This window comes from Petaurus breviceps, unplaced genomic scaffold (assembly GCF_028583685.1).
Source record: "Petaurus breviceps papuanus isolate PSGF00001 unplaced genomic scaffold, PetGlider_PUasm1.0 108, whole genome shotgun sequence".
In the NCBI taxonomy this organism is placed as follows: domain Eukaryota; kingdom Metazoa; phylum Chordata; class Mammalia; order Diprotodontia; family Petauridae; genus Petaurus; species Petaurus breviceps.
In genome coordinates, this window is record NW_027185593.1 from 3,081,740 (window position 1) to 3,095,415 (window position 13,676).

At 46.4% G+C, this 13,676-nt stretch overlaps 1 protein-coding gene across 1 annotated transcript in view; it reads left to right on the forward strand.

The window, feature by feature from the left end:
* Nucleotides 1-13,676, forward strand: part of CSNK1G2 (casein kinase 1 gamma 2) — a 103,597-nt gene that overhangs the window by 79,318 nt on the left and 10,603 nt on the right. Inside the window, exon 3 of the mRNA XM_069072812.1 lies at nucleotides 12,953-12,993. Coding sequence (XP_068928913.1) covers nucleotides 12,953-12,993 — 41 coding nt within the window. The remainder of the gene's footprint in view (nucleotides 1-12,952; nucleotides 12,994-13,676) is intronic.

Below are 13,676 nucleotides of genomic sequence, written 5' to 3' on the forward strand. Positions count from 1 at the left end.
TCTAGCCTAGGGGCAGGGAAGATCTTTAAGTTTGCATTTCCATTACACCCCGGTAGCTGGGAGTCAATTCTCACTTGGTTTACTTGCCTTAAGTAATTGGGGGTAGGGAGACGGTGAGCAAGGGCCCTGTTGGTTGAGGGCATCATCTTAATGTAGGATATCTCTGTTTTTCTTTTTTAAAAAATGTAACACTTAAACCAGTACCTTTTGTTCCCCCAAATAATTTAGCAAATGCTTTCATCCTGAAGTCTTGCCCAGAGGCCAAGAATTCTTATTGCTTAGTGCTGACCCTCACTCAGAGGCCAGTAACTCTTTGGAGCTCAGGGGGCGCAACATCTAAATTGTAGGTGGCTGATGACCAAGCCAGAGCTTTCTTTAGCTCGATGCCACCTCCTGGATCCCCCTCCCCCCCAGCCCCTCCGGACAGCAGAGGGAGGAGTCTTGCTCACTGAGCCTCATGAGTCCTCCATACCTCCCCACTTACTCTCAGCTTTTCTGAGGAGTCCCTAAGCTCTGGGGTCCCTCCACTGACTTCTTGACTATTCCTCATGCCCTGGCTGCCCATATGGACCACCTCTAGGGAGGGTGTGAGGCCTCTGTTTTCTTCCTTCCTTAAGTGAATCTTCTCTAAGAGTCCTGGAGCCCTTGTCTTTACCTGTTTTCATTCTTATCTCATCTGTTTCAGCACAGGGTGGCCCCTTAACACTTGGTGGACTGAAATTGGTTGGTGGGGGTCTGAGAAAATGGGCACATTTATTTTCATACCCTTCTGGTCTCCAAAATATCTCTGGGGTTAGATCCCACAAGGGATGTGTTTGGGGTTCATGTCCTAGGGTGGAGGTTCAGGGTGAGCTAACTTAAAAGTTATTTGAACTTCTATCAATGAATACCCTCCTTCAGAATGCCCTCTTCCCCTAGAAACATGTCAGTTGTGTTGGAAGGAAGGGGACCCTGGGCAGAATTGACATTGATAATGAATAGAAGGAAATAAGCGGGATCATCAGGGAGCTAGATACCATGATCAGCTTAGGAACCAGAGAGGTTTAGACTTAGGGAGGACATGGACATGGGCTTTGGTGTCCAAACGGTTGTCACAGAGAAGAAAGATTGGGCTGGGCTTGGAGCAGTGAACAGAATTTGCAGAAAAGCAGGTTTTGACTCTGTGTAAGGAAAAACTTCCAAATAATCTGAGTGGAATGAGGTTGAAAGATGGTGAGCTCCCCCTCATTGGAGGTCCCCAAGAATAAACTAGCTGACTGGTCTCTTGTTCAGATGAGATAGAGAAAGGCAGGCAGTCACTGACCTTCCCATCCAGCCCTGAGATTCTTTGACTGTGTGAATGTCATGGGGTTGACCCTGGAGAGGCTTCTCTCAATTCCTTCAGTAAGCTTCTTGCCCAGTTTTTCTCTTTTGTCATCCAGTTTATTAAACTTTCTCACTGTGAGGCACCAGGAACTGGGATCATAAATATCATTACATTCTATCCAGCCCCCCGCCCCAGGCCATATCCTATAAGAGGAGAGGGCAGCGTTTGACCAGACACTTTAGTGACCAGTGATGGACTTCGAGGCCCTGGGGCCAAGGGAGGTGGGGAACATGGAGGAGCTGGGAGGATGGAAGGATCTCTCTCTCACCTCTGGGGGAAGAGATTGCCACCAACCACCTCTAGCCAGCTCTCTTTGTTTCCTGGGTTGAGGGATGATCAGACAGTTACACTAGTTAAGGTGGTGTCCTCATTTAATCCTCTTTCCCATGGCTCCATCCCGAGTCTGATGCACTACTGAGGCCTCAGGAAAGGGTGGGAAGCTCATCCCAAACACCTAAGATCACTCTACCCATGTGACCCTCTTGTAAAATAAAGGACTGGACTGAATTTAAACCTCCAAAATCCCTTCCAGCTTTAAGTTTTTGTTTTTTTTTTTTTTTTTGAGGGGGAAGGCAGGGCAATTGGGGTTAAGTGACTTGCCCAAGGTAACTTTACACTTGTAAGTGTTAAGTGTCTGGGGTCGGATTTGAACTCAGGTCCTCCTGACTCCAGGGCCGATGCTCTCTCTATTCACTGTGCCACCTACCCACCCCTCAGCTTTAAGTTCTTTGAGACAAGGTTTTCAAAGCAGTTCAGAAATAGAGGTATTGGAGAGGGGAGCTCTATTTTCATTTTATGGCTGTGGAGAAACTGAGGCACAGAAATGTGGAGAGTAAGAATTTGGCCCTCTGAACTCAGTACTTTCTCTAGAAAGTACTTCCTCATCCCCAGTCTCTGTCTTCCAGTATGTCATCTTTTCAAGACTGTTTGGATTGTACCTCTTGTCAGCATCAGAACCTATGGTCATCTGTTATGTCAAACCCAAACTCTTCAGACTGGCTCTCAAGGCCTTCATTAATAACTTCACCTTATTTCATGTCAGACTCTAGACTCATTCATTGCCTTGCCTTCGCCAGGAACCCTAGCTAGGCCCCATCACTTTCCTTGAAGCCTTCCTTGTCTGCTTTGACCCTCACTGAATTCTCATTTCTCTGAATGCCTTGTTATAAATTGGTGTATCTCAGCTGCAGTTACAGGGAAATAGTCTCACAGCATTTAGAGCTTAGAAAAGTCTGAGAGTTGTAGTCTCTAGCCCCTTCATTTTACAGATAAGGAAACTGAGATTCTGATGGCTTCAATGTCTTGCTCAGGGCTGTGCAGTCAAGTTTTTAATCCAGGTCTTAAGGCTGTAGATTCAGTGTTCTTCCCATGATTCCATGCTGCCAAACAGCAACATTTGCTTCTTACTTGACTGTGTCTCTGCCCTCCCCTTGCCTGATTCTCACCTGGTCCTTTGCATTGGTAGGTGTGCTGAGAAGTCTCAGAAAGGGGAGCATTCTCTTGCCTACTTCAGGACCAGCCCCAGACAGAAGCTGTACCACAGGAGTGGGCGGCCAGCACCACCTGTTGTCAAGTTACTCCCACAGATGGGAGCCTGTTCTGGCTAATGGCCAAGTGAAACCATCTCCCCTGCCTGACCTCTCACCTACTCCCATCAGTTTCTCTTCTGGGGCCACAGGGCCCCACCACCTCATTGCCTCCCCTATCCCGTTATCCTTTGAACGATCCACACCAGGTCTGTGGGAGGTGAGACTTATCCACAGTGGGATGTGGCAGCCAGAAAGGCTGGTATTTGTCTCTATGAGTCAGTCAGGGTTTGAATCTGGGTCTTCAGGCTCCAGTTGTAGTGCTCTGTGTATCTAGAATGAGGGAAGTGGAGAGTTGCTCAGACTCTCTTGATGGTATCATGTAGCCCTGGTGCCATATTTTAGGAACGAAATTGAGAGACTGGGATATGCCCAGGACAAGCAGACTAAGATGAGAAGGTGACTGTCATCAAACGATCATTCCCAGGAAGTGGGGATGCTTCACCTGAAGAGAAGCTTTAGAACAGGCTTAAGTGTCTTCAAATCCTGGGCCTGACAGGAAAGTTAGAGAGGACAGCTGACAGTGTGCCCGAAAGGGAAGAGCTGTCCAGCAGCAGAGAACCACACGTCCTACTTCTGACACTTACTTGTGTGACTGTTGCAAGTTATTTCACCTTCTTGGGATGCATTTTCTATACTTGTAAAATGAGGGGAATGCCTTAACATTCCTTCCATCTGTGCCTCAGTGGCCTTGAAAATCAGTTTCCGATCACTGGAGGACTTCATAGCCCTCTTGTCTAGAATGTTATAGAGCAGATTTCTGCTCAGATATAAGTTCTCTTACAAATCCAAGATTCTGTTCTTTATGAAAATAACCTCTTTATTCTCTCCCCCTCCTTCCCTCCAGCCTTTCCTTGGTAGTACTTGGCTTGAATGGCTATTCAGACCCCTGGCCTTCTTTTTGACCTGTTTACTTCTGGAAGGTGTGTCAGATGGACACACATTAAGCCTGTGCATTTATGTTCTGTGTCCAGAATGCTACCAACCTTAAGTCCTGCTTTTCCTATGCCAGTAGACCTCCCTAGAACCTTATTCACCCTGAACTCCAAGGGACCTTCTCCTAAGCTTGTTGCCACTGCCACAAAGGCAGTGAGGAGGACAGACAAAGGCTTAAATTAAAGTAGCTGTTATAACACTGATTATTTTGCTGTCCTGGGGGCCCTGGGGCAGCTGGTCCTGCAGGGTTTCTGGCCTCATATCCTAGAAAATTCCGCACCACCCCCACAGCCAGATGGCATGATTTTTACTGCCCTCTGAGCAGAGGACCTCAGGAACAAAGGCGGGGGCAGCCCCATGGGCTTTCTGCCCACATCCCTTCCCTTAGGACACCATACATCTGCGTCATATTCCAGAAGGAGAGGAGGTCCTTCTGAGACCAGACAATGGGTGAGGGTAAAGGAGGTCCGAGGTCAAGAGTTCACTCCCCAAACTTGAAGCTTTACTTTGCTGGTTCCTGGACAGTTTTTTGATAAATACTTTGCTTTCTTTCACCAGGAAGCTTGGGCTTGGAGAGTGTGAGTGACTTAATGCTGCAAAACCCCATTTTCAGGGAAAACTAGGGGTTCCATCTCATCACCTATTCTTTGTTGTCTTGTCTTATTAGTACGTGTTTTGAAAACATCATTTCTGGATATATGCTCCACCTTTCTCCACTCCCACCTGATGTGTCATCCCTTGTAATAAAGAAAAGGAAAACAGTCAAACAAAACGAACAGACCCATGAACTATATTTTAGTGGTATATGCAACATTCCACACCCATAGACTCCCACTTCTCAAATGAAAGGAGGGAGTTTCTCTGGGACTTAGAGCAATTGTAATACATGCTACAACTTGCAGCTTCATTTTATTAATTTCATGACCACTATTTTAGTCATTGATATTGCCTCTGCTCCTGAAAGGTTCATCAGATGGTCTGTGTTTGGTTTTTGTTTTTTTTTTGAGCCTGGACCTACCCATGTACACCCTTTTCTCCTTATCAGAAATCCAAACCTTTAGCCTTATCCATAGAATCTTGTTTTTTTGGATTCTGCAGTTCCTTTAAGACTCATGGATAGGACATATTTCTGAGGAAACCCCTTTAGAAGGTGTGCACCAAGATGTTTGCACAGCACAGGGACAGCCAGCTGCTACCAAGAGCTATTAAGGGAGACGGGCAGAGGCAAACATTCACCTTGATTCCAGGATTGTGGAAGTTATTTAGTTAAAAGCCATATACTCTCATCCCACTCCTCAGCAGCAAACTTTGGAAAATGACCAAATAAGCGATATCCAGACGGTAAAATCCAACATATAAACCTAAGATAAGAATAGTTCATATTTATATGACATTCTAAAGCTTGTAAATCATTTTGTTCACAGTAGTCTTGTGGGATAAGTAGTGAGATATCTGTCTTCATTTACAGGTGAAGAAACTGAAGTTTTGAGGAATTTTCACTTGCCCATGATGATATACATATATGTATATGTGGGGTGTGTATGTCTGTGTATTAGTGTAAAAGACAGGTGTCCTGTCACCCAGGCCTATAACTGTCCACTAGGTCTCTCAGGAACCCAGCTGTGCCGACCATCAGCCCTTTGGTCCCCAGCATAAGCCATCCCTGGCCCAAGATTCTAGGCTCCCTCCTGGCTGACAGAGTCCTAGGCTGTAGATCTGGAAAAGGGTCTCTAGAGGGCATGTAATGTTCAGTCAACTCATTTGGTAGAGGAAGAAACTGAGGCCCAGAGAGGGGAAATGATGTGACCAGAGTCACACGGAATCAGAGCCATGAGCAGGGCTGGCACCCCAATGTTCTTACACTAATACTAATGTTGTTTCTAACACATTCTGCTCTAGAGACTGGTTTTTCTCTAGGCATAAAATTAGAAAGAAATTGCCAAAGTGTCCTTGCTGCCCCTGCTTTCTCAGGAGTATCTGCATTTTCTAGTGCCTTAACTTAGTTTTCTTCCTCTTCCGTGCTCTGGGGTCTTGACCTCATTTTGAACTTGTTTTAACTCCTTAGTTTCACAACCTGCCTCACTTGTGTTTATAAAGCATCTTCTTGATTCCAAACCATTGCATATCTCTAGGTATGACCTTTTAGCTTGGCTCCAGTCCCCAGATCTCATTTATTCCTTAACAGTACCCCTATCACCCTTCTCTGCCTACCCCAGTGTGCTCAGGCCAGCAAAGACTCATTCAGTGCAATGTGGAGGGGCAGGGAGATGCAAGCATGACCCACGATACCTGTCTTCAAGAATTTAATAGTCTAGTGGGAGAGAAGGCCTGGATGCCCAAGTCTAAGACCAAATATACTGCAGTTTCAGATTGGGTAAATGTAGAAAAGGGGACAGAGTGCTGCTGCAGTGGGCTGCAGGTGGGGGTGAGAGGCACTCAGAGAAGGCCTGCTTTAAGGAAGAAATATGTTTTGAGCAGGGCCTTGAGGGACTCACTAGGCCAACGTAGGGCATTCCAGGCAGAAACCAAAGCAGTCTAAGCCAAGGTGCAGAAATGGGAAAGTGTAAGAAATGTTTCAGCCTGCCCCTCCCTTCATTCCTCCAGCCTTCAGTGATCTTCACTACCTCCAACTGGTTGGTAACACAGAGAGTCTACTTGCTTTGGGGCTGAGCCCACCTTGGTAGGGAAGGTGTAGCAGCAAGCACCCCAGTGTCCCCAGGGTGCCTGCTCACACAGGTTCTTGGATCTGCTTTGTTAAAGGAAAGCAACTCAAAATGGGTTAACAAGCTTACTTTAATCAGTCAGACATATATCGTTTACCTTGTTCAGGAGAAAAGGTCAGCACCCTGAACCTCAAAGTATACAGGCATAATTATCAAGACAGAAACATCACGTAGACAGATTTCCAAACTGTCCAACCATTACATCCATACCCAGTCAACATCTGGGTTTCCACATTCTGGGTTTTTCAAAGCCGGGGGACTCTCAACAACGGCTTCCCAGAATTCAGATCAAATCACAGAACACTTCTCAAAGTGAGTCCCAAAACAAAGCTACACATCAGGGCTTACATAGCCTTCTCCTGGCTCAGAGAATATAACAACCTTATTGACCCACTGGCCAATCAAGAAGTATCTACTGAAAAACAAGCCTCCCACCCCAGGCTCCAGGTGCACGTTAGCCTAGGGGCAGGGAAGATCTTTAAATCTGCATTTCCATTACAGAAGGACACAGTCCAGGACAGGAATCTTTGCAGCGCCAAGGAGGTGGGAAATAATAGACTTGAGACCTAGAATTCCTTTGCCCCATAAGGGCAGGGGGCATGTGTTGTCCAGCTCTGCCACACACACCCCTCTTCCCTGTCCCCTAGTCAAACTGACCTTCATTCTGAGACATGGAAGCAAGTATGTGATGGTTGAGAGAATAAACAAATTAGTATGCTGTCATACTTCCTGCTTTTCAAAGAGTTCATGCCTAGAAAGAGAAGTAAGGCAAATTTTAAAAAGAAGGAAAAAATGGTTCCCCTTTTTACAGATGGAGACAGTAAAGCCCAGAAAGGGGAAATCACTTGCATAACCAATTGGTTAGCTGACCTGAGACTTCATCAGAACACCTGTCTCTTCTTGCCTCCCAGTCCAGGGTGCTCCCTAGACCAGCACTTCTTAAACTGTGGGTCATAACTCAGTATGGACATAGACATATGGGGTTGTGACCCCCAGTTTAAGAAGCACTGAGGGATCTCCAAGAAACCTCACTCTATAGACTATAGCACACTGCTGCTAGGGACACAGGCCCCAGGCTGGTCAAGAACTTTTGTCTACACTCTGTGCCTCATTTCCCTACTTGGATACACTGCTTGCTACAACTTACTTTAAGGCAGATGACACGTATTGGACCCCCTTATAAAAGGTGGCACTTGTTGCTACTCGCATGGCCTAGACCATTGGTCTCGAGAAGAGATTTTGACCTTGATAATTGACCTCCCCAACTAAGAGGAGCAGTCCTTGGGGCCACCCACCAGGGCCCTCCTCTCCCCCCAACACACACCTTGGACTTGTTTATGTATATCCAGTTTACCTCCTCAGAGTGACATGGGCAAGGGGTGAATGGGGGAGTAGGGTAGAGAATTCCTCATTGTAAAGACTCTTAAAACTGGGCACCTCTTTGAATTCAGATTACTGATCAGCCCTGCCTGCCTGCTGCCACACCAGTCATTGCCCCTGGGATCCAGGAATGGAAGCTTTTATCATTCCCCTGTGCAAGTGAATCCCCCTTTGCCCAGCAGTATCAGTGAAGTACGAATCAAAGATCTGGATTAGAAGCCCCCTCACACAACATGAAATGCAACCCTCTCCCTAACTAGGCATGAATCCCTAACAAGTCTCTCTCTAACCTCCAGTGGAAGACTCCCAAGATTGGGGAACTCACTGTTTTTAGGAAGTTTTTTCTTACATCAGACTAAAAGTCTCCATTGTTCCAGACTCTGCCCTGTGGGTCCAGAACAAGGTTAATTGCACTTGGATGTGACAGGCCTTCAGACACTGGAGCACCCTCGGATTGTGTTTCATTGTGTGCTTGCTGTAGCTTTTGAGTGGTATGGAACCTCTTTTCTGGATCCCTTGTACCTGGGCAGTGCCTTAGCCACAGCAGACACCGTAGAAAGGTTTGTTGACTTGACCTGATCACATGCCCCTCCTTTCCTCCCCTCTCCCCCCAGTGTTTAGTTCTTCCGACTCTTATGTCCCCAGCCCCTTCTGTCAGCCCATTGCCCATCCTGGTGACCCTCCAAGTTGGCTCTGTCCTTAAAACGTAGTACCCAAAATACTGACCCCATTTCTGTAGCTTTGAGGATGAACAATGTGCTTTTCTCAGAGTTTAGGCAGCTTTGCGATGCAGATACCATAGTTTCCATTTTACATATGCTAACTGATAAGTTCCATAAATTTATATCCATTTTCTTTGCTCTGATCAAGCCTGTTATTACTTGAATGAGCCTCATTTTGGGGCTGTGTTTTTCTGGTGGGGAGCTGCATTTTTATGCTGTTCTCCGCCGTCAGGAGCTGCCTGTTTCCTCTCACTTCTCCCTACCCTGCTCCCCCACATCTTTGCCTTCTGTGGTTCCAAGAGCTCTCTGCTGGAGGAGTGAGAGGTGTTTGGGAGCTCTGTCTGTCTGTGATGCAGATGTCCGGCTCCTCAGCCCTGGGCTCTCTGCAGAGCTCCTGAGCCTCTGTGGCCAGACCGTCAGTGATGGTGTCTCTGGCCCATTGCCCTTTCTTTACCTTGAGCCGGTTAGCCTAGTGTTGATTGGCTCACTTTTTCCAGTGGTCTCTCTGGGCTGGTCCTTGGGCAGGGCTCTTAGGTCTCTGTCCATCCCTTATCAGCACAAATACAATATCAGTCTAAATATAAACCCCACTTTTCCTCCAATTCTTGCTTGAACCAACCCTTAGTGCTGCATGTAATTGGTATTAATATTCAGAGTAGCCCCACTTAATCAATTCAGCAAAAATGTCTTTGCTGTACAGAAAGCCCTGTACTTGTTGTGAGGTGAAGATGAAAAGCCTTGGAATGCAATGCCATGCCATGAGAGTTTATAGCTGAACGGATGGGATAGGATATGGACATAAGTAAGGATTACAAGGTGGAACGTGACAAGGACGGGAGCCAGGCAACAGTTTGGGAAAACTGAAGGATGAAGAAAACCCTTTCGTTTGGGGATTCAGCAGAAACTTCATGGAGAAGGAGGCACCTGGGCTGGTCCTTCCAAGGGAAGGGGGGAAGAGAGCGGGGAGGATCAGCATGAGCAGTGGTCTGGTCCAGGGACAAGGCTTGTCAGAGGAGAAGCTGTGCAAAGGGAAGGGTGGTTTTGAGTGGAGATAGAAATGAATGTACTTTTGGACTTGTATGGCCTGATGCAAGGTGACGGGTACTGTGTACAAAGTAACATTAGTACTGTAAGATGATCAGCCATGAATGACTTAGCGATTCTCAACAATCCAAGAGAGGTCCAAAGGACTTAATGGTGAAAAATACTATCCATCCCCAGAGAAAGAACTAATGGGGTCTGAATACAAACATACTTTTTTTTTTTACTTTATTTTTCTTGAGGGTTTTTTTTTTGGTCCATTTTCTTTCACAGCATGAGTGTTATGGATGTGTTTTGCACTACTACACATATATAACATATATCAAAGGAACAGAAAGAATTTGGAACTTAAAGTTTTAAAAAGGAATGTTAAAAATTGTTTTTACATGTAACCCGGGAAAAGTAAAATACTAAATAAAAAAAAACACAAAGAGATACACTTTTGGAGGGGAGGAAGCCAGTTCCATTTGGGGATTAAGTTTGGACCAGTTCTATAGTTTCTTCTCCCTGGAGTGTTTGCATTCCCCAGCCATCCCCAGATGATCTGCAAAGGATTGCTTGGTGGCAATTGGGGTAGAGAAGAATAATCATGGAAACAGGTTACATTTCTCTCTCACTTAACCATTCACAAAACACTTTCCTATAATAGCTTAGGGAAGGTGTTTTAAAGTAGGTGGTATTATTCCCATTTTATGGATTAGAAAAAAAAAGAACTGAGCCCTGAGAAGGGAGGTTTCTTGTCATTCTTTTAGTGCCTAGATGTGAGAGGTTTGGCCTTCAACATCCTCTCTCCTATTTATGTGCCCAGGGGCTTTCTCCCTGGGGGATGCCTTGGGTTGAGGTAAGAAGTAGAACTCTGGAAAATGTTCCCAGGAAAGGGGGGGGGGGTAGTTCCAGGACCAAAGGAGTGTCTTATCTCTGCAGGGCAGGGCAGGGGGTGTCCCATGGTGGGTGATTTCATGTTTCATGCTAGAAGGGCTCTAGCAGCAGCGAGGATGAAGGCCCTCTCAGCTTGGCCACCTGCTCCGTCTTGTCCCTTGAACTACAGTGAGAGCCCAGCATGGCACAGGGAGAGGACACAGTTTGAAACCAGAACATTTGGGTTCAGATTCGAGCTCTGCAGCTTATTAAATGGGACAAGTCTTATTCTGTCTCAGAGCTTGTTTCCTCCTTTGTACAATGAGGAAGGAGGAGTTCATTTGAACAGAGAATTTCTTTTTTTTTTAATTCAATTTTTAATTTATTAATTTGTTTGTTTCCTTTTAGTTTACAGGATTCAATTCCACAATTCCTTGAATTTCACATTTTGTCCCCCCCCTTCCCCCCCCCCCCCCATGGCGTCTTATAATCAAGTATAGGATCTGTAAATACTTTCACATTATACAATGGTCAGGTTATAAGGATGGATTGTACCAGCTGGAATGAAAAATGGTAAAGAGGACATAAAATCAAATAAGAGAACGAAAAAGATCCGGTATTTTGCTTCCACCTGGATATAAATTTAGTTCTTTCTAGTTCTTTCTCTGGATGCATGTTTTTCTCTCCATCGTGCGTCTTTTGGGATTGACTTATATCCCTGCATTGTTGAGAAGAGTCCAGTCTATCAAAGTTGGTCATCACACATACGTTGTGTCTGTAATTGTGTACAAATTCCTCCTGGTTCTACTCTTCTCACTCAGCATCAGTTCTTTTAAGCCTCTCCAGGTAAATATGAAGACCGCCTGCTCCCCGTTTCTTATAGCACAATAATATTCCATAACATGCATATACCACAACTTGTTCAGCCATTCCCCAATTGATGGACACCCCCTTAATTTCCAATTCTTTGCCACAACAAAAAGAGCTGCTATAAACATTTTTGTACATGTGGGTCTTTCTCCCATTTCTATGATCTCTTTGGGATATAACCCTAGGAGTGGTATTGCTGGATCAAAGGGTATGAAAGTAATTATAGCCCTTTGGGCATAGTTCCAGATTGCTTTCCAGAAAGGCTGGATCAGTTCACAGCTCCACCAACAATGCATTAGTGTTCCAGTTTGCCCACATCCTCTCCAGCATTTGTCATTTTCCTGTTTTGTCATCTTAGCCAATCTAACTGGTGAGATGTGGTACCTCAGAGTGAACAATTTCTTATGTGTAAGGCTCTGTGCTGGATACTGGGGTACAAAGACAACCCCCCCCCAAAAAAAAGAAAGCCAGGCCATGTCTTCGAGGAACCAGCATGTTGCCCAAATGGACTAGGTGATGTCTAAATCCTGTGAGCCTGTGGAGGGCCTTCAGGGCTCTTCTGCCCGTGTTAGAGAGTGTTCTCTGACACTGACGAGGGCTTGGCCACTTGGTGCTCTCAGGTTACCCTCTCATAGATAACCTTCACTTGTGCTGCTTCACTTCCCTTCTCCCTTCCCCAGTCTGTGCATGTGCCTCTGAGCTTTCTGAAATTCAGTATTAATTCAGCAGACGTCAAACTGCATATGCAGGGTTATCCATGACCCCTTTGCTTGTGTAGGTAGAAGAGGGATGAGGCAGCTCTAACAGACAGATGCTTTTCCATGGTAGGTGCAGACAGAGGACTTTGTGAAGGCAGCAGCAGCTGGGGGAAGGGGCAGGGAGGTGGCCAGTCTCTCAAGGACCGTGTCTTTGAAAAGGAGGCATTTGGGTTGTGCTTTCACAGAATTCAGCCTGCAGAAGAGGAGAGGAGGCACGTGGACAAAGACACAGGGACCAGATGGAGTTAAATTTGGAAGGTGGGGCAGGGTCAGCTTACAGTGGGCCTTGCCTGACCATCTGTGGCAGACAGGGCACCAGACCTGAGGTCAGATCCCTGCTGCACTGCTCCATAGCTTTGTAACTGTACATAGGTATGTCTCTTAATCTTTGTCCCTGTTACCTCAGAGGATTGTGGTGAGGAAAGCACTTTCAAAGTGAATGGTGGTGCCAAGGAGAAGTCAGCCTGACTCTGGAGGCAAGAGAGAGCTAGTGAAGACCATTCTTCAGGCTCTTCATCAGAAAAATTGCCCAGGCAGTGGCAGAAGAGGCTGGTGGCTGGGGAGAGGGTGTGCCGGGCCTGTACAGTGGCTTTGATCTGCACCTGAACCACGTTCTGGACTTAGAACCCAGTCCAGAGGGCTTGTTCTGGAGTCTTGGCTTGTGTTGGTCTTGCCAACAATGTCTTTACAGTCCCTTTCTTTCTTTCTGCAGGAAAGAATCTCTATACAAATGAATACGTAGCTATCAAATTGGTAAGTGCTACTCCCCTGCTTCCCTGACCCCACTTTTCTCATGGCAGCTTTGAGTAGGTTTTTTCCTAGCCCAAGCCCTCCAACCTTCTCGGCTTTCCACCCCAGGCCCTTCTCCTAACCTTGAACTGCAGAGACTACACTGATTTGCTAAATCCCAACCTTCTGTAGTTTTCATGCACTTCAGCCAGCCCCATGGGGGCAGAGAAGAAATCAAAGAAATCTTAGAAAGGGGCTAACAATTATGCAGCAGATAGGGCAGCACTGAGGTGAGGAGGACAGAGCACATGAGGAAAGTGTGTGGAGTCTGAGGGAGAGGACACGGAGGCCTCTGGAGGAGGTGGGACTGACTGGAACTATTGAACCAGCACAGCAAAGACTTTACTGAATTGTAACTGAGCTAGAATCATCCATCTTTGGTCCTGGCTTAGTGCTGCTCAGGCCACAGGTTGCTTACTCCAGGAGGCCATAACCCTACGGACTCCCTGAAGGCCTGGAACTGCCCCGTATGTCCCTTCACCAGAGCCTTCTGTGCCAGGGCCTCGGCCTCAGCCTTGGCCTGCACTGCACCAGCAAGGCCTTGAGTTGAGGCCAGAGAGACGGGATGAAACAAGCACACTGCATCTGGGCAGGGGGGAATGCCCTAGGCTCAGCTCCTGACGGGATGAAACAAGCACACTGCATCT